Source organism: Artemia franciscana, chromosome 2 (assembly GCF_032884065.1).
Source record: "Artemia franciscana chromosome 2, ASM3288406v1, whole genome shotgun sequence".
NCBI lineage: Eukaryota > Metazoa > Arthropoda > Branchiopoda > Anostraca > Artemiidae > Artemia > Artemia franciscana.
In genome coordinates, this window is record NC_088864.1 from 8,562,448 (window position 1) to 8,584,649 (window position 22,202).

Here is a 22,202-nt window from a genome sequence, read left to right on the forward strand (position 1 = left end):
CTGAATGTTTGTATGAATCTGTTGCGTTTTTCTGAGAAATTTATATGTTGTTGTAGAGATTACGTTGAAATCCCCAGGATTTTTTTTCAGGGGGGAGGAGGGCTTGTAACTTTGTGTTTGGAGAAAAGAATCAAATTTTTTTCCATTGTCCTCTCATATGTTCTCTATGTTCTAAGAGGAATTCGAAGTTTTCATAAAATTTTAACACAAGAAACTGGTCAAGTAATTTCTTTACACTCTCAATCATTTGGATGGCAAAGATCAGATGGGATAATAACCGGTTAGTTTGCTTTGACTAGTGATAGAATATAGTGTCTCACCATGGATGTTCAAGTTAAGATTCTTAACGACATTTCTGCATTCTGGGTACATAATTCTAAGTTGTAATTTCATAATTTTCCTAGGAAATATTATATTTTCGTCATATTTTGTTTTATTTCATTAGCTTTATCAAAAGTTCACTCTTTGAGTGTTTATTATGTAACCAACAAGTACAGGTTAATTACTTAAGGTACAGGCATTCTGAAAAAATGGTACTTATTAAGCAAAAGGAATTTCTAAAAAAAATTTTGACTTGTGTATATTTTTTATTCAGTTCACCTGAAACTATAAAACTGTGTTCTAAGAGGAATTCGAAGTTTTCATGCCTGTTGTTGAAATGTTGTCTATTGAATAGGTTTATTGACCCAGGCTACCTACAAAAAAACATAACATGAAACTTCCATACAACGTAATATAAAAATACTACATCTTCCTTCTCATAATAAAAAAAGCAACATACTAAACTTCCAAAACACTTTAACTTCAAGAGTGGTCAAGAGTGGTCCACTAAAGTCTTGGCTTGGTTCACTTCACTGAGTCTTTGGCCGCGTTAAGGCTGCAGCTTTTCATACTTCTTTTCACTTCACTCTTTTTACAGGTTTAGCTTCAGGGGTCCTCTTAAACTTCCAAAACACTTTAACTTCAAGAGTGGTCCACTAAAGTCTTGGCTTGGTTCACTTCACTGAGTCTTTGGCCGCGTTGAGGCTGCAGCTTTTCATACTTTTATGTAATATAAAATACTACATCTTCCTTGTCATAATAAAAACAACATACTAAACTTCCAAAACACTTTAACTTCAAGGGTGGTCCACTAAAGTCTTGGCTCGGTCCACTTCACTGAGTCTTTGGCCGCGTTAAGGCTGCAGCTTTTCATACTTCTTTTCACTTCACTCTTTTTACAGGTTTAGCTTCAGGGGTCCTCTTACTATTCGACCATAACGCGTGCGTAGCTGCAATGGTGTTTTGCTGGTACCCTGGGGCTGAGATACGGTGGCCGTCTCGTTGGGGCTCGGGCTGGCCTGCTGACCGTCCCGCAGTGGTAATGGGGACATGAACAGGTCTGGCTGTGAAGCTGAGGGTGGTGAATCAATAGCCGTTTCTGTTGTTGGTGGTGCTGCTTCATTGCTTGTCTCACTGACACGGCTCAAACCTTGCTGGCTTTGATGTGGACGGGCTGTGAGATGTTTACGATTTCTCCTTAGTACGGAACCTTCGTTGGTACGCACCCGGTAGGATCGTGGCTGTCCTGCATGGGATAGCACAACAGCCTGACTCCATGGTCCGTCGGGTGTCTTCTGTACGTAAACCGCGTCTCCAGGGGTGAGTTGTTTCAGTGATCTAGCTGATTTGTCATGATACAGCTTTTGGCGTTTCTGCATTTCAGTTCTTCGTTGGGTGAACTGTGTGGTCGGAATGACTTTCTTCTGAGGTGTTGTGAGGTGCACGGCAGGGTGGATCTTAGCTGACGCGACATTAGGAGCTAGGCTGGTGACGCGAACCCGTCGACTGGTGTATTCCTATACTCTAGTATACTCAGGAAGGGGTCTTCTCCGTTTTCTGTCGCTTTCGTCATGATGTTTTTTGAGATTTGTACCGCCTTCTCGATCAGTCTTTTGGATTTTGGGTATCCTGGGCTGGACATGGTTAGTGAGATTCCCCACGTCTTGGCAAAATCGGTGAATTCTCTCGATGTGAACTGAGGTCCGTTGTCTGACATTAGCTGAGACGGTATGCCGTGTCGGGCGAAATGGGCCTTGAGTTTCGTGATGACTGCACTGGATGAGGTCGTCGGAAGCTTGTCGATTTCGAAAAAACGGCTGTGGTAGTCGACGGTTACCAAGAAACTGGCGCTTTTCCATTCGAAGAGATCGGTCGCAACCTTTTGCCACGGCAGCGTCTCGATGTTGTGGTTTATCATCGGTTCCTTTGAATTGCTTGGCATGTTGTTGGCGCATGTTTGGCACTTCGTCATGTACTGCTCGACGTCTGCGTTGAGTCCTGGCCAATATACCAGCATTCTGGCTCGTTGTTTCGTTTTCTCGATTCCGAGATGGGCTGCGTGTAACTGCTGCAGTGTAGCTGCCTGCATATTCTTGGGGAAGATCAGCCTTTCTCCTTTGAGTAGGATGCCTTTTTCGAAGGAGAGTTCATGCTGCAAATTCCAGTATGCTAGGATGTTTGTTGGGCAGTCTTTTCTTGCACTCGGCCACCCCGCTTGGACCATTTTGATCAGGGTACTCAGTTCTGAATCCTTTGTTGTTTCCACCCGGATCTCTTTGAGCTTCTGGTCACTGGCAGGTAGGTTTCGTACAACTTGGTGTACGTAGACATCTAGACTTTCTTCCAGTGTTGGATCTGCATCGCCCAGGTGTAGGCGGGATAGAGCATCAGGAATTTCTGAGCCCGGTTGGTACTTCAGGCTAAGATCATAAGGCTGGAGCTGGAGCATTAATCTCTGTACTCAGGGTGGGGCCTTGTGGATAGGGTTTGCCACCACCGTTTCGAGTGGGCGGTGGTCAGTAGTAACTTTGACATGCCGGCCATAGAGATAATGGTGGAAATGTTTGCAGCCAAATACGATGGCGTACAGCTCTTTTTCTAGCTGGGAATATTTCTGCTCTGTTTTGCTGAGCGATCTCAATGCGTAAGCTGCGACTTTCCCCTCCGAGACCAGGTGTGCACCAAGTCCGTGGCTAGAGGCGTCAACTATGAGTTCCACGTTGTTACTCTTGTGGTTGAAGAACGGGGTGTTGGATACTATGGAGCTCTTCAAGTCTTCTAGGATCTGCATGTGTTCCTCTTCCCAGATGAACGAGTCTGCTTTAGTCAGGTCACGGAGTTTTTTGTTCTTTGTTGAGAGACTTGGAATGTACTTGGCTAAGTAATTGATCATCCCAAGAAGTGTTTGGAGTTCTTCTCGGCATGATGGGCTTGGCATGTTGTTTATGGCACGGATCTTATCGGGGTCTGGCTGCATTCCTTTGGAGCTTATGACGTGTCCGAAGTACTTTACTCTGGATACTGAGAACTCGCACTTCTCTTCGTTGAATCAGATGCCCTTGACAAGGGCGCGTTCCAATATTGCTGCTAGGCGTTCGTCGTGTTCTTCTTGGGTGTCGCCATACACGATCATGTCGTCAATGATGATTTCGAATCCTTCTAGGCCTTTGAAAGCGTCTTCCATTCGCCATTGAAATTCATCTTGGGCTGAGATGATTCCGAAGGGCATTCGCTTGAAACGGTATCTCCCATAGATCGTGCTGAATGTCATGAGATAAGAAGAGTCGTCAGACAGCAGAATGGACCAGTAACCGGATCGGGCATCAAGTTTGATGAATACTTTGGCTCCGTGTAGCTTCGAGGTGACATCGTCCAGAGTGGGAATCGGGTAGTGCGGTCGCTTGATGGACTTATTTAGATCAACTGGATCTATGCACAGTCTTATGGAGCCGTCCTTCTTTTCTACCATTACCATTGAGTTAACCCAGGTCGGGGTCACTACTTTTTCTATGATACCTAGGCTTTCTAGGCGACTGAGTTCTGTCTTGAGCTTATCCTGCATAGCGGCGGGGGCTCGTCGGGCTGGGTAGACGGTTGGCGTAGCGTTATCCTTTAGGTGTATGTTGCATTCTCCGTCCAGCTTCCCAATTCCTCTGAATACTTCTTTGTACTTTTCCTTCAGGTGCGGTACTTGGGAGGTTGCTACGTCTATGTTTAGGACTAGCTTGATCAGGTCCAGGTTGAGGCTAGAACGGTAGCCAATGATTGGGGAGGATGAGGTCTCGACTACGTAGAACTGCTGCGTGCTGCTCACGTTGTCTTTGTACCTACAGGATAGTTCACAGACTCCTGTTACTGGGATCCGTGCTCCACAATAGCTTGTGAGGTGCTTATTGGTGGGTTTCATGGTGGGCTTTGGCGTGATGAGGTCAAAATACTTCTTTGGGATGATATTCACCTGGGCTCCTGTGTCGATCTTAAATTGTACAGGGAACTGGTTGTTGATAGTCAGTGGAATAACTGCTTCGTCTTTGTTCTTACTTTGCTCGATGGAGTAAAGGAAAAGAGTTTCGTCGCTGGGGTTCGTATCTGCGGCGTCTTCATCAACTGCACTGACTGTCTTACTTCGACAGACCCCGGCAAAGTGGTTGGTCTTTTTGCATATGGAGCAGGTTTTCCCCTTTGCAGGACAGATGTGTGAGGGGGAGTATGTTCCGCCACAGAAGTAGCATGCTTTACTCTTGGAGCCGCTTGCTTCTGTTTGTTTGTTTCTACCACTGTTCCGGTTTTGGTAGCGGAATATAGCGTCGATCTCTTGTTTGATGGGGGCTGGTCTCGTTCCGTTGAATGTCTTGAGTTGAGCCTGGGTCGCTTCGTGGCTTCTGCACATAAAGGTTGCTTTATCCAGTGTGAGTTCATCACCTTCAGCCAAGAGCTTTTCACGCACGTTTTGGTTTTGGATTCCACATACAATTCGGTCCCGAACCATTTCATCTGGGTCTGAGTAGGAGCATGGTTTCACTAATGTCTTTAGATCTGTGATGTATTTTTCCACAGTCTCTGTGTCGTTTTGGTCTCGCTTCTGGAACAGGTATCGTGCAAAAACTGTGTTCTTCTGAGGTGAAGCATATGGTTTGAATTTAGCGAGGTAAGGTTCAATTTTATACAGCTCTTCAGGCGTGACGTTGAAGGTGTTGAATATTTCCCGACCTTTTGCTCCAGCCCAGATGAGTAGGTAGGCACACTGTACTTTTTCTGTTTTGCCTGAAAGTGGCCCTGCAAACATCAGCTTAGCGTGTTCTTCAAAGCGGTCCCATTCCTCTGAAAGGGAGTTGACCTCCCAGTTTATTGATGGCTGAAGGACGTCCATTGTTATTCAGATCCCACTTCTGACACCATGTAATGTTGTCTATTGAATAGGTTTATTGACCCAGGCTACCTACAAAAAAAACATAACATGAAACTTCCATACAACGTAATATAAAAATACTACAGTTGTCCAATAGGCTTTGCTGCTAGCTATTGATTACTATCTGAATAGTGATCACTGTTATTTTTGTAATTGTCAGTTTAGTGGTAAAGACTTGTCCTATTTTCCTAAGGGCTTCATGTCTGTACAATCATTACTAATATTATTTTCTCTTACAGACCTAAGTAGAACTATAACAGAGAAGAAACCAAGTTTCCAACAATGGGGCGTGTAATGATCAAAGGAGGAATATGGAGAAATACAGAGGTAATTAACCAGCCATATTCTAGTTCGATGGTCATGACTAGCCTACCTATATTTTTCATTGACAAAACTGTCACAAAAGGAAATTGTTTTTATTTAATGGTCAAACTTCTGGTTGTAATGGAAAAGAATTTAATTTCTGATGAGTCATTACCAAGATTTAGTCTGATTACCTCATCAGTACTTGTGTAAAATGAACTGTGAAACATTAAAAAATAAAAAAAATCAAGGGCTTTTTTGCAAAAAATAATATATATATTCAATACTAAGACTAAATTTGAATACGAATATTTTGTTTTCGTTTTAAGCCTATCTAATTGATGGGGTTTAGTTGGCCATGCTGATTCTTAGATTTGTGCTGATTATGCAGTGCTATAGCCTACTGCTTGTTTGCTGAAAATGTATTGACTTTTTTTGTAAACTTGGAGGTATTAATATTTTTATTTTTTTGCCTCAATATTTAATGAATTGGTTTTCTTTGATTGTTTAATGGTTTTCACTGTAATGAGGCCATGGCACATAACTAGACTACTGTTTTTGTATGTTTGACATTTGAACAATCAAACAGATCGTGGTAAAGAGCTGCTCATACAGTCAGTTCATTATTAATCAGGTACATCCGAAAACTCTTTTCTATTGAAGCAGTATATACAAATACATCAAACAAATCTTTGTTTAATTGTGTTCTCAAACCTGTAAAATTTATTAAGCTTAAAGTTGCCTATCAAAAGTTATAAGCATATGTAAATTAGCATACATAATTGACTTCGCTTCATGCAAAAACAGGGAGGGGTACCCCACTATAGCGACATGAAGAAGATTACAATCTCAAATGCTTGATGCCTAAGAACGCACAAAAATTATTTTCCAACTCCTAACCAATAAAGTGTTAAATTGTGTGTTTTTGTTTGTGTTATGGGTTCATGTTTATATGTTGCTTTGTTTTTTTTTTTTTTATAGGAAAAGGGATTTTATCGAACCAGGAGCTCTCCAATTTTTTTTTTCAGGTTAATGGAAATCGTAAACACGAGGTCTCTTTCTTAAGAGCCAAAAATATTTTAAGGTAAACTAGGCGCCCTCCTATGCCCTTCTCGTCCCTAGGCAATTACCCCTGCATATGATATATGTCAGAGTTTCAGGGGAATTATTTTAATCAGAAATGTTACAGAAACATGCCTCCAATGGTAGCATGGCGTGTGCGGAACCTATACCCAAAGTAATGAAAAGTTGCTTATTGACTTAGAAGGGTTCAAAAATAAATTTTAAAAAGAGGGCAGGCTTTTTATATATTGATGGTCTCAGGGGGTTTCAGTTATATTAATCAAGAGAGGGTAGCATCTTTCAAAAGCAGTATCAAACGAACTACCCAAAGTTACCCAAATTACATTTTAGTTAAGAATGAGGATTTAAGAAAGAAAAATGAAGAAAAAATGTGTCATTTAAAAATATTTCATGGGGTATATTTTATGTTTTTTTTTTTTTTTTTTTGCTTTTTTAAGGTATTTTCTCAAACTGGAGCCCCTATTTGGGTTGCTTAGAAACATGAGTGTGTTATAACTTGTTTGGAATTCGAAATGTAAAGAAATTGTATCCAAAGAAATTCCATGAACCCTTTTTTTTCACAAGTAAATAAATCATGCAAATGCTGTATTCTAGGCCAAAGGGCTAAGTGATAAATTCTAGGGAAATTTGAGCATGTTGTTGCCAATTGGGGATCATAGAACATGATCCCAGTAATGATAGAATATGAATGTGATAGAATATATAGAATGTGGGAATGATGCTTTTTTGAACTAGATTGGATATTCTAGAATCCCTGTTATGAGTTAGAAGTGATCACCAACTTAAACTCTATTTAGGCACGCGTTGAATCTCAGCACAAAAACTAAATGGCCAATAAGATGGTAATCCTCCTTCTCTATAGAATGATCCTTCGTTTTGAATTTTAGAGTTGCTCTTTTCTTTTTTGTACAAAAGAAACTTTTATTTTTCATTTAGTACTTCAATGAGAACAATGTTTTTGTCCATTTTATTTCAAACAAAAGGTAAAAAAATTATCGTTATAATAAAACTAAACAGTATATTTAGCTTTGAGTTGTGTAACATTTGCAGAAAAGTCAATTTTACTGGATTAATTTCATCCAGAAGAAGTTATATTTATTATTTCCGTAAGGGAAGGTTTTAAACGGCTTCTATTCTACTTAGGTAATTTTCGATGCTCAACAGCTAAGTAGCGTTACATTAAGTGTAACTTTTCGCGCTTAAACAAGTCCTTTTATCTTAGGTCAACCTAACAATCCATAAAACAGTCATAATCATCATCTAATAACATCACAATTATCATGAGAAAACCATTCAAAGTAAAAATATTGAATAGAGAAGGAGATCTAGCTTTGATTAAGCAACGCTATTCAGAGTTCGATTCTACTGAGAATTGCTACTACTACTACTACTACTAATAACTCACGACAGCACCAAGCCGCCCGAGGCTAACACAGCTGCGCACGCTCCTCCTCCATCACAATCTATTCAAAGCTTCCCTCTTTACACCCTCCCAGGGAGTTCTCGTTTCATCTAAATCTTTCTTTATATGACATCCTCCCACCCCAGACGAGAACGACCTGCTTTCCGTTTAGCCCTAGATGGTTGGCCGAAAAAGACAATCTTTGGCAATCTGTCATCCTTCATCCGCAGAACGTGCCCTAGCTATCTCAACCTTTTTTCATTATAGCCCTAGAAAGCGGGATTGAACCACATTTTTCATACAGCCTACTGTTTGAAATACGGTCAGTCAGCCGGATACCCAGAACAATCCATAGGTAATTTCTCTGGAAAACATATAGTAAATCTTCATCGGATTTCGGAGCGCACATGCTTCAGAGGCATATCTGATCACTGCCATCAGCGTATCTTCCAATATTCTAATCTTGGTTTGCAGACTTATCTTCCTGTCCTTCCAAACTTTTTTTTAACTGTGAAAAAACACCCGAGCCTTGGCTATTCCACTTTTTACATCTTCACTGCTCCCACCTTCTTTACTAATAATACTACCAGGGTAAGTGAAGCTGCCAACCTGACCAATCTTTTCGTTACCCAACGTCACCTTTTCATCTTCACTTATTTCTAGCCTTAGTGACTTAGTCTTCTTCACGTTAATTTTCAAACCTATTCTAGCACCCTGAACTTGCAAAACCTCTAAAATTCATTTTGCTCACACTTTCATCTAGGATGCTGAAATCATCAGCATAAGCTAAGTCGAGAAGACTTTAACGCCCAGGTCGGTAGAAATAGGGATAGATGGTATCCGTCCAAATTATAGACAAAATTTAATCCGTAAGATTGAGTCGTATCCTATATGTACGTAAATCCTTGTACACGTCGTATCCTAGTAGAGTTAAGTCTTAATGCTATGTAAAGTCTTAAACTGTGCTAGTGGTGAAATGTACTACGGCATAGTATGGAAGCACAGCTGTAATGTTTGAAATATGAATTTTTCGTGTTTCTTGTTTGCAAAAATATTAAATTCGAGTCTTGTCAAAACTGTTTTGTTTTTGGTGGCCGACATGACGTAAATAAAATTCCGGAGCTCATTAGTGAACATAGACTTAACCATTGGTGGGTGAGTATTTAGAGGAAATTTCAGTAGAAACAGGGTCGGGGGTGGGCCAAAATGCAAAGTAGTCTTTTTTAAGGGGTTTTTCAGAACCAACCTCAGGAGAGAAATACCCCTGTTATTCCGTGTTGGTAGTTATCTTTATTCAGAACTCTGAACCAGCTTAAACCGGATTGGTTTTGCGTGTTTTTTTTATTTAGTTTCTTTGTTGATAAGATTGAAAGTTAGTGTAACTCCAGGTTTGCACGAGTATCCCCACTGGAATAATATTGATAATTTGCTTACTGCAATATAGTTGCCAACTTGGACAGTTTCAGCTGCTTTGTGCAGCAACTTCCGGAGTTGGAAAAATTAAAGTGTCAGGCAACTATGTGGGTTTTTCTAAACAACAGTAACAGTCGCTGAGGATACAAGTGCTAACAATAATAAATTGAATGACAAAAAAAAATACTGTGTGAACATCAGCTCATTGCTACAATTGAAGAGTATTCCCCACTGCAGCAACTCCTTTGGGGCGAACCTAGGATAAGCAATCTATCTACTTAGAGTTCCAGATTCACAATTTAATTCCAACAACCCTATCGGTGTATCTATTCTGAGCCTGAAAATTCGCTATCTTCAACTGGAATGGGGTCAGGTCTCTATAAGAAAAAAATTGAATGTTTTCTGGAAAAATAGATGAATTTCTGAAATTTGGCTGTTCATGCTCGTTTCTTTTTTCTTTTTTTTTTTTTCTTCTTTTTTTTTTTAGAAGATGCCTAATAGCGCCTATTAGGATGATCTGTGGTTCTATTTAATTGTCTCTAATACTGATGAAATAATAATCAGCATACTAGCTAAGGGACAATTTTCTAAGACAAAATGTGATTTCTGAAATTTGACTGGTAATGCTCGTTACTTTCTTTTAAGAAGATGCCTAATAGTGTAGGATGATCTGTCGTTCTATTTAATTGTTTCTAATACTGATGAAATAATAATCAGTATACTGGCTAAGGGATAATGTTCTAAGACAAAATGTGATTATCAAACAATTCTAGTTTTTTCATTAACACCCAAGTCTAGTTACAGTACATTATCAAGTCAAAAGTCATCAAAAAGAGCAAAACTAATAATTACACCGTTTATCTGGGGCAGTATCTTCTAATTATCTGGCTAAATAGCTTTCCGAAGTCCAAAAACAAATAATTTTTGACAGTGCCTTCGAATGATAATGATTTTCAAAACTTGATACTGCTATTTTGTTTGTTTTTAAAAATTCACTAGCAATCTAAAGGAATCACACACTGATATCGTAGGTGGACACAGCCCTGACTTTAAGCGAGAAGGGGCTATTAATGCCTTTCTGAAGGCAAACAGAATGCTTCAAACAGTGCAAAGTTAGACTCATGTTCGTTTTAGCCTTTTTATTTAAGGTGGTGAAGAACCTGTATAGAGTGATGATAGAACCCCCGTGTACACATAGATTGACATTATAGGTGCCTAGAGTAAAAAAAAAGCTGGAATATGAAATAATTTTCTGATCAAGATCGCACAGTTAAAACTGTATATTTTTTGGGGGCTGTTATATATTGAAGAATGTTTCCAAAAACAAATAGCCTTGTAGAATGTTTCATTGGAATCTGAGGTGGAACTTTTCCAAAAATACCTTCTTTTCCTCTTGTGTACAGGTCTAAGTTACGCTATTTGATGACTCTGTCAAATTGCTAGCCTTAGCAGATAATGTTAGGATTGTTTTATTAGTTTGATGTTTGATTATTAGTAAATCCAGACTAAATCCGTGATGAAGTAAATCTAATTAATAAAAAAAATTTAAATCGTTTTCTTGAATTAGTCATAACCATATACAACGTTTAATAATAATAATAGTATAAATGATAACAATATTAAAAAGTTGGATCAATTGGTGGTTTTGAAAATGTTTGTCACGTTACTACTTTCATTTTTTTAGGATGAGATTTTAAAAGCAGCTGTAATGAAATATGGCAAGAATCAGTGGAGCAGAATTGCGTCACTGCTTCACAGAAAATCTGCAAAGCAGTGCAAAGCCAGATGGTATGAATGGCTTGATCCGAGCATTAAGAAGACGGAGTGGTCAAGAGAGGAAGATGAAAAACTGCTCCATTTGGCCAAAATTATGCCAACTCAATGGAGAACCATTGCTCCAATTGTAGGTCGAACTGCTGCTCAATGCTTGGAGCGATATAATTACCTTTTGTGAGTTATTTTATGTTATTGCTATGATTAAGGCTATTAGCAAACGATTTTCAAGATTTGAGAATAATGTTGTAAATTGGCGTAGTGTAGCAGAACAACTGTAAATAATTTGGCTGTAATGTTTACAGCACTTATTCCTTGTTATTTCTTACATTCAATTCATTTTTTTTGTACAAGGGATATGACGAATGAAATTTTTCAATCTTTGAAACTTTCCAACAAAACTTTTGCTGGTGGTGAGCATGTAGCCTCGGCTTGTCTCATAATTTCTGCTGGTCTGTCCTATTTGAAATTGCTCCTGTTGTATTATTTATTTATTATTTTTTTATCTTTATATTTTAATTTTTCTTATTTTTTAGATTTATATGTTTAAAATATATTTTGTTTTATGGGTATTTTTAATTTTTACATGTGTAAAATGACACTTCATTGATATTTTTATTATTTCTACATTATTTTTATGTTTATATGACGTTTTCAATTTTTATTTAGGATTATTTATATATTGTATTACACTAATATTTTAAAATTTCTTATTGCTGCCATTGTTTCATGCTTATTTGAATGTCCCAACTTGACACTTATATGTAGATTTTTGGAAAGCACCAGAAATGGTTGAAAATCTGCTGGGATACTAGATGTACTAATGGCTGGCTGATTTTGGAACCTTTCAGTGTGTATTTTAGTGGAATTATTTGGGGATTCAATGGTTTCTGAAAGTGATCCTTCCATTTGTCTGCAATTTTGTTTCAACTTGTTATGATGATCATTTTTTTTATCTCTAACAAAAGTTGAGTTCTTGAGCGCTGTTGATGCTTTTCGTATCCCTACAACCATGTTTTTCAAACGAATCCTCCCTTCTCACCTCCCTGACGCATGGCATAATTTGCAGAAATGATTAAAAATGGCACAGTAATAACATCTTTGTCTTTGATAAAACCCGGCCACCGTCCTGAGACATTCACAGTCCCTGATTTTGCTTCACTGTCCCTAGGGTTTCATATCTTAATTCTTGAACCATATTTTGTATCTTCCTCGAGTCTATCAAATTCTGTATTAGAGTCCAAGTTTACTAGTGATTGACTAGGACCTTCATCTTCTGAGACAGTGATTTGAGAGGTTGTAATACGTAACATCGAATTTTGTGTACTGTTTCTGTTGTTTACTTGCTGATAGTCTCATCTTAAATGGCATCGTCCAAACCTGGAGACAATGATTTGAGATGTTGAGATGGGATTGCTCGCTCTACTATTACCGTTGTTTTTCAAATAAGTAACATCGAATCTTCTATGCTGTTTTGTATTAGAGTCCAAGTCTACTAGTGATTGACTTGGACGTTCATCTTCCGAGACAGTGATTTGAGATGGGATTGCTCAACTATTACCGTGTCTTTCAAATAAGTAACATCGAATCTTCTATGCTGTTTTGTATTAGAGTCCAAGTATTAAATTTTGTGTTAGAGTCCAAGTCTACTAGTGATTGACTAGGACGTTCATCTTCTGAGACATTGATTTGAGAGGTTGAGATGGGATTGCTCTACTATTACTGTGTCTTTGAAATAAGTAACATCGAATTTTCTATGCTGTTTCTGTTGTTTATTTGCTGATAGTCTCATCTTAAATGGCATGGTCCAAACCTGGAGACAATGATTTGAGAGGTTGAGATGGGATTGCTCTACTATTACCGTGTCTTTCAAATAAGTAACATCGAATCTTTAATGCTGTTTTGTATTAGAGTCCAAGTATTAAATTTTGTGTTAGAGTCCAAGTCTACTAGTGATTGACTAGGACGTTCATCTTCTGAGACAGTGATTTGAGAGACTGAGATGGGATTGCTCTACTATTACTGTGTCTTTGAAATAAGTAACACCTAATTTTCTATGCTGTTTCTGTTGTTTACTTGCTGGTAGTCTCATCTTAAATGGCATGGTCCAAACCACGCTTCAAGCCGGCATATTATCATATGTAATCTCTGCAGTTTCTCATTGAGGTTCTCTAGCAGAAAGATAATTAGTGATGTTGAAGGTATAAAGCGAGATAAAAAGCCAAATTAGAAAGCTGGGAATGTCTAATAAAATGTGCTTATTATACTTCCAAACTTTGAAATATACGTTGAGTGTTTAGGGGGGTAGGGGTGCTATACGATGTCTAAAGTTTTGGAAACAAATAAAGTAGAGCATTTGGAAAAGAGAATTTTTTGAGTAACTGAGTGATTTGGTTTGAAAATACTTCAGAAGTACCGATAAAAATTAAATATTGACGTTGACAAAATATGTTTTTGTTCATTTGTTCATTAATTCCTTAAAACAAACTAACATTATATTCCTTTTTTCTAAGTAGTATAAAGAACAAAATAAAGCTTAATCAAGGAGGATGTCTAAGTTTATTTTCTTTGAGATTATACTAAATATATTGATTTAATCATTACGGAGCTCCAATTTTATTTCCTATCTTAAGCTTCCGTCTTTTCAAACAGGAAGCTCAAACAATACGCAAATAAATTGAGATTTGTATGCATCTTGTCAGAAGTATAATCGGTATATGCACCCCTCACTCACTCTGACTCACCCTTCTAAACACTATAGACCACGTATTTATTTTGAATTTATAGCTATGCTAGTCAAACATTTGTTTCTATTTTTTCAATATATTTCTTTTAGTTTATTCATTTTTTAATAATTTAGGGACCAAGCACAAGAAAAGGAAGAAGGTGAAAAACCGGTTGATGACCCACGTAAGTTACGTCCAGGAGAGATAGATCCAAATCCAGAAACTAAACCTGCTCGACCCGATCCTCAGGTATTTATTGCTAGTTTTTACAGACTGACTTGCTTGATAAATTTCGCTTAATTAAATTGATTTAAAATAAGGTCATTGCTATAATGTTTTGCATGCTGAACTTTACGTGCGCCTTAATATAATGCTTTAACTACCTTCAGATGAGATTGATGCTGATCTAAATCTAGAAACTAAGTTTCCTTGACTGATCCTTAGGCCTTTATACCATTCTCTATTCGAACTGACTTTTCAATTATGCCTAGTTTGTTAGCTAAAAGTTAAACTAATGTTTTGTGGTTTCCAGTCAGTTGGATTTTTGCATATATCCACCAGCATGGCAATATTGGGGCAACAGTTACACAATCTTTGACCATCACCTTTGATTGTGGAGGCTATTTGTGTAATATTGTCATCTGTATAACGATTCGCTAAGTCTGGTGACTCTAGCTTTGTCAAAATTATGCGACCTCATAGATCGGAGACCTGAAGGTATTCACTGCCTAGCGAGTCTATGCTTCTCTCAATTTGGAATAGGTTGAATTAAAATTTTTGATGAATCTCATACTCTGACAGTGGATCAGTCAAACAAACTGCGAGTATGCTAGGTAGTTTTGATATATACGTGATATTTTGGCACTGCTCGATGGTATGTTTTCTGAACATTTCATCACAGCCCAGCGACCTAGGCGCTTGCCTAGTATGCAGGAGGATGGCAGGTTCGAGTCATATTGTTAGTATTTTTTTTCCTAGCAAATATACCTTCCATTTATGATAGGGTGGGAGAGTAGGCCGTTTTGACCTACATCTCGGATATGCACTGTTGCCTCTTTCTCGAAAAATTAGTGTTTAGAGACAATCCGGCTATGACCAATTGTCGACTGACGAAATTACAGACCGGGACATCGGGACACAAATGACGACCGGGACATAGAGAATATAAATGACGACCGGGACACTCAAAGAGAAAGCGACCGGGACACAGGGAATGTTCGATTAGCAATCACCATCAACAAAGCACCGGGACACAGGGAATATAAATGACGACCGGGACACAGGGAATATAAATGATGACCGCGACACTCAAAGAGAAATTACAGACTGGGACACCGGGACACAAATGACGACCGGGACACAGGGACACAACTACAACGGGGACGCCGGGGGGCACAGGGGGATATATAAATGACGACGGGGACACAGGGAATGTTCGATTAGCAATCATCATCAACAAAGCTCAAGGGCAATCATTAGAATAATGAGGTATAGATCTGAATTGTTTTTCCCATGGACAGTTATATGTTGCATGTTCAAGAGTCGGTAAACCTGACAATCTATTTATATGCACAGACAATGGGACAGCCAAGAATGTTGTATATTCGCAAGTTTTACGTAGTTAAAAACATAAATATATCTATCTATATTCACAGGTGGGACACAGGGACACAACTAGAATGGCGCGTAACTAATTTGGCGCGTAACGACTTACGCGCGCGGGGGGGCTTGGGGGGGGGGGGGTGCGAAGCACCCCCACCAACTAGGTGTTCACCCCAACAGCTAGTCATATCATATTATTATATTAACACTATTTTTATATAACTATTTTATTATTATATAAACACTTTTTTAGTTACCGTGATCAAATTATCAGTGGCCTCAAAAGCTGAGTGGTCCAAGGAACGCCATGCAGAGGTGACCTGTGGCTTGAAATTGTCTATTTATCACTAAAACACTCCTTTCCAAAGGATATTTTCTATTTTCTTGACCACCCCCTTACCCTTCTCGACAGTCAAAACCTACCTTTATCCTTATTAATCCTACTTCATATCGACTAAGCAATTTAGGTTTTTCCTTTTTTTGTGTTTCTTTCTTTGTTTTAGGGCTTTTGTGTATCATTGTTTGTTTTCTTCTCCATTTTCAATTCATTTAATGATTAACCTTTCTTTAGGATATGGACGAAGACGAATTGGAAATGCTCTCAGAAGCCCGTGCTCGCTTAGCCAATACCCAAGGAAAGAAAGCAAAGCGAAAGGCAAGAGAAAAGCAGCTTGAAGAAGCGAGACGACTCGCTTCGCTTCAGGTAATTTTAATTGAAGCTCTTTATAAACATAGGTATGGTACCGTAGTCGTTTAGACAGCAAATTAATTAAATCGAATATTTTGACCTTTTGAATCACCTCAAGCGTTGTTGACTTCTCTCTCTACAAAGAATAAATCGATTCTTATGACGAATGTGAGCATTTAGCCGCTGCACCTAGAATACATTAAGGGGAAGGGGGTGAAAAGATGACAAACGTCATTCTTTGATATTCTTAATTTCTGGGAGTTGAGGGGGGTGGTCTCAGGAAAATTTCGGGTGGATTCTTCTTAATCCTCTATGTCCAGATATGCGCTAGAAGGTTCAAATTCAATTAATATTATAAATGGAATTTGGCTAATGAAAAAATATAATAATTTTTTTGTTCAAAAGAAAATTCACGCACAGTGATGGTGAAATATAAATTTCCAGGGACTTTAAAACTTTTCCTTCGGTTCATCAGTTCAAACGAACTATAAAATTAGCGTGAACAGAGTCCACCATTGACTCCATTGCTTTGGTACTGCTACAATTGCTTTGGTGTACTGTAAATTTAGAGCCAGAATTCGAGTATGGCTAAAATTTACTTACTGAAGTGCACCAAAAAAGACGTTTTTTGCTAAATTTTAAATCCAACTTTGCCAAAATTTGCTTTTTGGTGCTACATGAAGTGCTTGGATCACGCATGGCATATAAATCTAGTAAAAACTGCATTTAATGCTTCTTCTTAGAATCAGAATGACCCAAAACTGAAAATCTTAGTAGCTTGGGGGTATTGGTTCGAACCTTAGGACTCGCACTTGCTATTGTGGTTTATATAATCGCGCTTTATCTCCACGACGATTCATGGATATAAAGTTACCATTCTTACGACGCATAAGATAGGGTCTTTTAAAGACTTCTGATGTCTATGACTATGTAATAATGAGCGGTAATCCTTTCAAGAATAGTTTTGTGTTAGGGGTAGAGAGGCTGATGGTGATGGTAGTGAAGCTTGGGGTACTGAAAACAATGGTGGGGAATGACCTTGTATAATGGAGATGGTGGTGATAGTGTAGCTATTGATTGTTTACAGGGCAGAGGTGTCGGTGATGCTGTTATTGATAAAGCCATTAGCAGGAATGATCGTGAGGATGACAATAATATGGTCATTTTAAAAATATTATTGATGTTATGATATCGATAATCTTGGAATTGAGGATGATTCTGAGACTGTAACTTTTCTACTCGGATTTATAGGGGACCCAAGTACAAGCCCTAAACTATTACAAGTGCTATTAAGACAATCCTTACTTCTATTGGTATGAAGTTGTCATCAAAAGTCTTAGTTGGTATGCTGCAAGTAATCGAAGAATTACTTATAGCAAAAAGTAAAGGTCAATATCAAGACTTAAAAAGAGTGCAACCTCGTTCCTAAAGTAGCCCAACTTAAAGTGAATAGCTTAAAGCCTATCAACATAAACCTTGCTGAATAAGTAAAGAGTTCATATTAGAATGTATTGTTTTCTATTTTTTTCGAGAAGAAATACTGTGTATCGAAATTTCGTTGAATAGTGAGAATAATTCACTGAGGATGGCTGGTCTGAAGGATCCCCACCACCGCTAATATTGAAAAAGTAATGGCCTAAAATCTGTTTTGTCCACCACTCCCCTCCCCCTTAAGAAGCCTTAATACCTCCTGATGCGCATATTGCATACCAAAAGGTGACCCGCCTTCCTCTGGCTTGTGTAAAGTGAATTTTTGGTAGTTTATATTAGTCTCGTATAGGCCTAGTTTATGTTTGTAGGCCTACCCCTCTTCTTCTGCTTTTTAGAAGGGGATCCAAGAATCCAAAATGTGACAGTCAAGAATAATTGGCTAAATTATTTTAACGTATTATTAGAGAACTACTACTGCTAACAGTTCATCGCAGCACTAAGCCACCTGAGGCCAACGTAGCTACGCAAGCTTCTCTTCCATCTCAATCTATTCAAAGCCTCCCTCTTTTCATCTTCCTGAGAAATTCCCATTTCACTTACATCTTTCCTTGCGACATCCTCCCACACAAATCGAGGCCGTCCTGCTTTCCGTTTAGCCCTAGCCTGGTGGCCGAAAAGGACAATCTTTGGCAGCCTGTCATCCATCATCTGCAGAACGTGCCCTAGCCATCTCAACCTTTTTCTCATTATGGCCCTAAAAAGTGGGATTGAACAACTCTTATTGTACCGCCTACTGTTTGAAATACGGTCAGTCAGTCAGGTACCCAAAATAATCCGTAGGCAATTTCTCTGAAAAACATCTAACAAATCTTCCTCCGTTTTCGGAGCGCCCATGCTTCAGAATATATTTGACCACTGTCCTTTTCTTCCAAACTCTTTTCAACTGTGAGAAGACACTTTGGTCCATTGCTATTCTGCTTTTAACAACTTCACTGCACCCTCAGCCTTCATTAATAATAACTTTTTTAATAATGTCCTTTGCGAGATGCCTGCCCCCCCCCCTCCCTTCTTGACCAATCACAGAAAATTAATGATTGAGCAGAAAATTGGAGGTGACAGACTTGGCTCTGTTCTAAGTGCTTGTCTATGCTGTGACAAGATCCTTAAAAATACATATTCTTATTTCAGAAAAGGCGGGAATTACGTGCTGCAGGGATTGAAATTGCCAAACGCCGTTCCAAAAAGCGATTTATTGACTACAATGCCGAAATCCCTCTTGAAAAGAAACCACTTCCCGGGTTTTATGACACTTCTGAGGAACAGTATGACAGGCTGGCTCCTAACTTCAAACGTTTAAGGCAGCAAGACATGGATGGTGAACTAAGGTCGCAGAAGGAAGAGGCAGAACGAATCAAAGATAAAAAGAAGAAAAAAGAGAATGGGGATCAAATACCCGCTGCTTTGCTGAAGGGTATGTTTCTTATATACTTTGTTTGTGTTATTTTTATTATTGTGTATATTTCATTTTTATTCAGTTTTTTTTTCTGAATGTAAGGAGCGATATAAAAATTTCAAACGAATAGAAATTATTCCGTATATGAAAGGGCTGTCCTCTCCTCAACCCCTCGCTTTTTTCTCTAAAGTTTGACTCTTTTTCAAAACTCTCCTTTTTAAAACAATAAAAAAAATTCAGTGTAAAGAGCAAGGCGTTGAGGAGGGGACTAATGAGGTTCTGAATTTGGCTCACCCTATATGAAAAATTAAAACAAAACTTGTATAATGATTTTGGCAGATTTATTCCGTATGTTAAGGAATGCCCCCTCCTCAATACCTTGCTCTTTACGCTAAAGCTGTTAGCACTTTTAAAAAAGCTTCCTATTCTAATTAAACGGCCCCCGTGTTTCAGTAGACGCTCTTAAAAAATTGGAGAAGGGCAACACTTCATATATTGAATAATTTCTTTTTGTTTGTCAAATAATGCCGATAAATTTGGCTCACCCTCTATGCAATATACCCCTCTCACTCACTGAAAACTTCTCTGTGGAAATTCATTCAACGTAAAGTGCACCCACCCCCCCGCAATTTCATCCTCACTGAGAATACCCCCTTCCTTTAAAATTGCTTGAGGACGATTCAGCCTGAAAATTTCTACTTAGCATTTTTTCTTTTGAATAACACTTTAATCTCCAATCGGTTTCTTGATCACTCCAGAAATGCCCCCTTCCGTGGAAACTTTTTCCACGGTTTCAATTCGCTGGTTATTTTCACAAGCCAATTAGTCGCGTGATGTATTGATTCGTAAAGTTTTATTTGATTCTAACTTTGGCAACGCCCATTCAGACTTTCATAGTGTTTCAATTGATTCCTTAAATTTCCCACAATTATTTATATGTAATCACAGTATGCTTCTCTGTACGCTAAATTAAATCATATATTTGGAAAACGCCGATTCTTTTAGCCATCTTCTGATAATTTTTCTTAACTGGCTTCCATCAAATATGTGTGTGCAATGGTGCTGGTACCACTATATTTGAGTTGAATGCCTCGCGGCCACCACTATTACAATGTATTTATATGGAGTATGGTAATACCCTGTTCCAGGGTATGGTGACGTGATCGAACGATCAAAAGGCCCAACTCTAGGCCAAGGGTGCCACCACCTGGGTCACCCCTAATATCTCTAGCTATCTATTTGGAGAGTAAACGGACCACCCTGTCGATATACCAATGGCGGTATTTCTCGCGAACTCTTTTCCTACCTTGCCTGGATTCTTGGAAAAATAATCTAACACGGTTGTAGAAAGTAACTCACTTGTATTCTTTCGATGTCACTTAACAAAACATACCTCCATAAACTCTGAAAACAAACTTAAACAAAAATACCACTTGTATACCAAACACTTTCTGTAGGGTTGGACCTTAGATTAACCCTGGCTAATCCGCTAAATCAAAGTTCAAATTACTGACTTCTTTGGAATAATAATATCTTTCAATGGTCCAGATCAGGAAGACAAAAATAGATTTTTAACCAAAGCTTTTACTCATTGCAACACCCCTGGCTTAGCTTACCATTGAAAATTGTACTATAGGCAAATATAAGCAAAAGTAATTACGGAAACGAAAACAGGTCATTTATCTGAAAAAGAAAAGATGCAGGGGTAGAACCCTAACACACACACACGCACATCCTGTCCCTTCCGCAACGCCTCGCTCTTTACGCTAAAGTTTTTTATTGTTTTAAAAAGTAGAGTTGTGATAGAGTCAAACTTTAGCGTAAAGAGCGAAGCGTTGCAGAGGACAACCTCTTTCATATACGGAGTAATTTCTGTTCGTTTTAAGTTTTAATGTCGCTCCTTACTTGCAGTTAAAAATTTTTGATACAAAGAAGGAACTAGCATGTTGCTGGCTGTTTACATGTATTAGCTGTCTATCAGCTTACATCTAAAGTGCTGTTTTATTACCCTAGCATTGTATTTTTTTCTCAAAGTGCTTGTTTCTGTTCTGTTTACGCAAAAAAGAAGAAAAAAAAACGCATCATCTATTTTTAATGTACCTGTTCTTTTCTGCTTCGGTTTTTATATTAGCTATTTTGTTCTGTTTCTGTTTTTTTTTACATTTTTTTCTTAATAATTTTCAACGTTTTTGATTGATTCTAACACAGCTTGACTATAATAGATCGAACCTTAAAACGTATATTGTAAAGTAAAATAGTAAATAGGTGGAATTGTTAAAGGCAACAATCTTTGCACAGCTATAATACCGATATAATGGTATTGATAAAATATCATGTATATTTCAAACCGTGGCATGTCGTGCAGCCCTGGTTCTAATAGCTTGATTTTTATCGTGGCCGGTAGTAGCGCAAAACGTCCTGGAAAATCATTTCAAGGAAAGAATGGAAACTCTGATTCATTATCAAATATTGTAGAGCATATTTAAATCAGGTTTAAATCCTCGTTCTTGTAGACTTTTATGTAGTGTGCACGGGTATCCTCCCACAATAAGAAGCTGATATATTTTTATAATTGAGTGAATTAAATCCCCGATGCCCTGAAAATAAGCCCAATATACGTGCCTAGGCTAGAAGTAAATTTGGCGTTAATTTGGTATTTTTTAATTAAATTCGAGTTGGTGGATCGTGATGAAAAAGTTAAAAGCCACGGCTATTTGGAGAAAAACGCCGAGACAGATAGTCTGAGTGAGAGGCAAAGCTGGCATAAGCCTTTTTCAGGATTGTATAAAAATTGCATAGAAGTAAATTTGGCGTTTGTACGGTGTCTTCAAATTTGACCTTCGCTTGGAGAAACTGAATCTACATTCTGTAGATAAGATTTACTCATCATGAAATGAACATACACTATTGCACTCTCCTATTCCCCCAAAGGCTTTTGGCCTGTAAAGGTTCCTTGATATTATCGTTTTTCAATTTATATGTTTCCCTTCATGGGATGAAACGTTATAACCATAATGTTCTTACTTCGTTAGGTTCTGATAATTTACGTCTATATCAGCATCACAAAACCCTCCCTCCCTCCTAACGCTTTAATATGG

General features: G+C 38.3%; 2 protein-coding genes across 4 annotated transcripts in view; one reads left to right on the forward strand and one right to left on the reverse strand.

Annotated features, from left to right (window-relative positions):
- The window catches only part of LOC136037018 (cell division cycle 5-like protein), a 54,333-nt gene that overhangs the window by 6,647 nt on the left and 25,484 nt on the right, over window positions 1–22,202 (forward strand). For all 3 annotated transcript variants that reach the window (XM_065719437.1, XM_065719442.1, XM_065719449.1), the window contains exons 2-6: window positions 5,470–5,557; window positions 11,116–11,381; window positions 14,065–14,179; window positions 16,104–16,235; window positions 18,840–19,122. In XM_065719437.1, coding sequence (XP_065575509.1) covers window positions 5,513–5,557; window positions 11,116–11,381; window positions 14,065–14,179; window positions 16,104–16,235; window positions 18,840–19,122 — 841 coding nt within the window. In that variant the 5' untranslated portion in view covers window positions 5,470–5,512. The remainder of the gene's footprint in view (window positions 1–5,469; window positions 5,558–11,115; window positions 11,382–14,064; window positions 14,180–16,103; window positions 16,236–18,839; window positions 19,123–22,202) is intronic.
- LOC136034079 (uncharacterized) lies at window positions 3,371–5,191 on the reverse strand. The gene has a single exon (XM_065715202.1). The coding sequence runs from the start codon at window positions 5,189–5,191 to the stop codon at window positions 3,371–3,373; it is 1,821 nt and encodes a 606-aa protein (XP_065571274.1).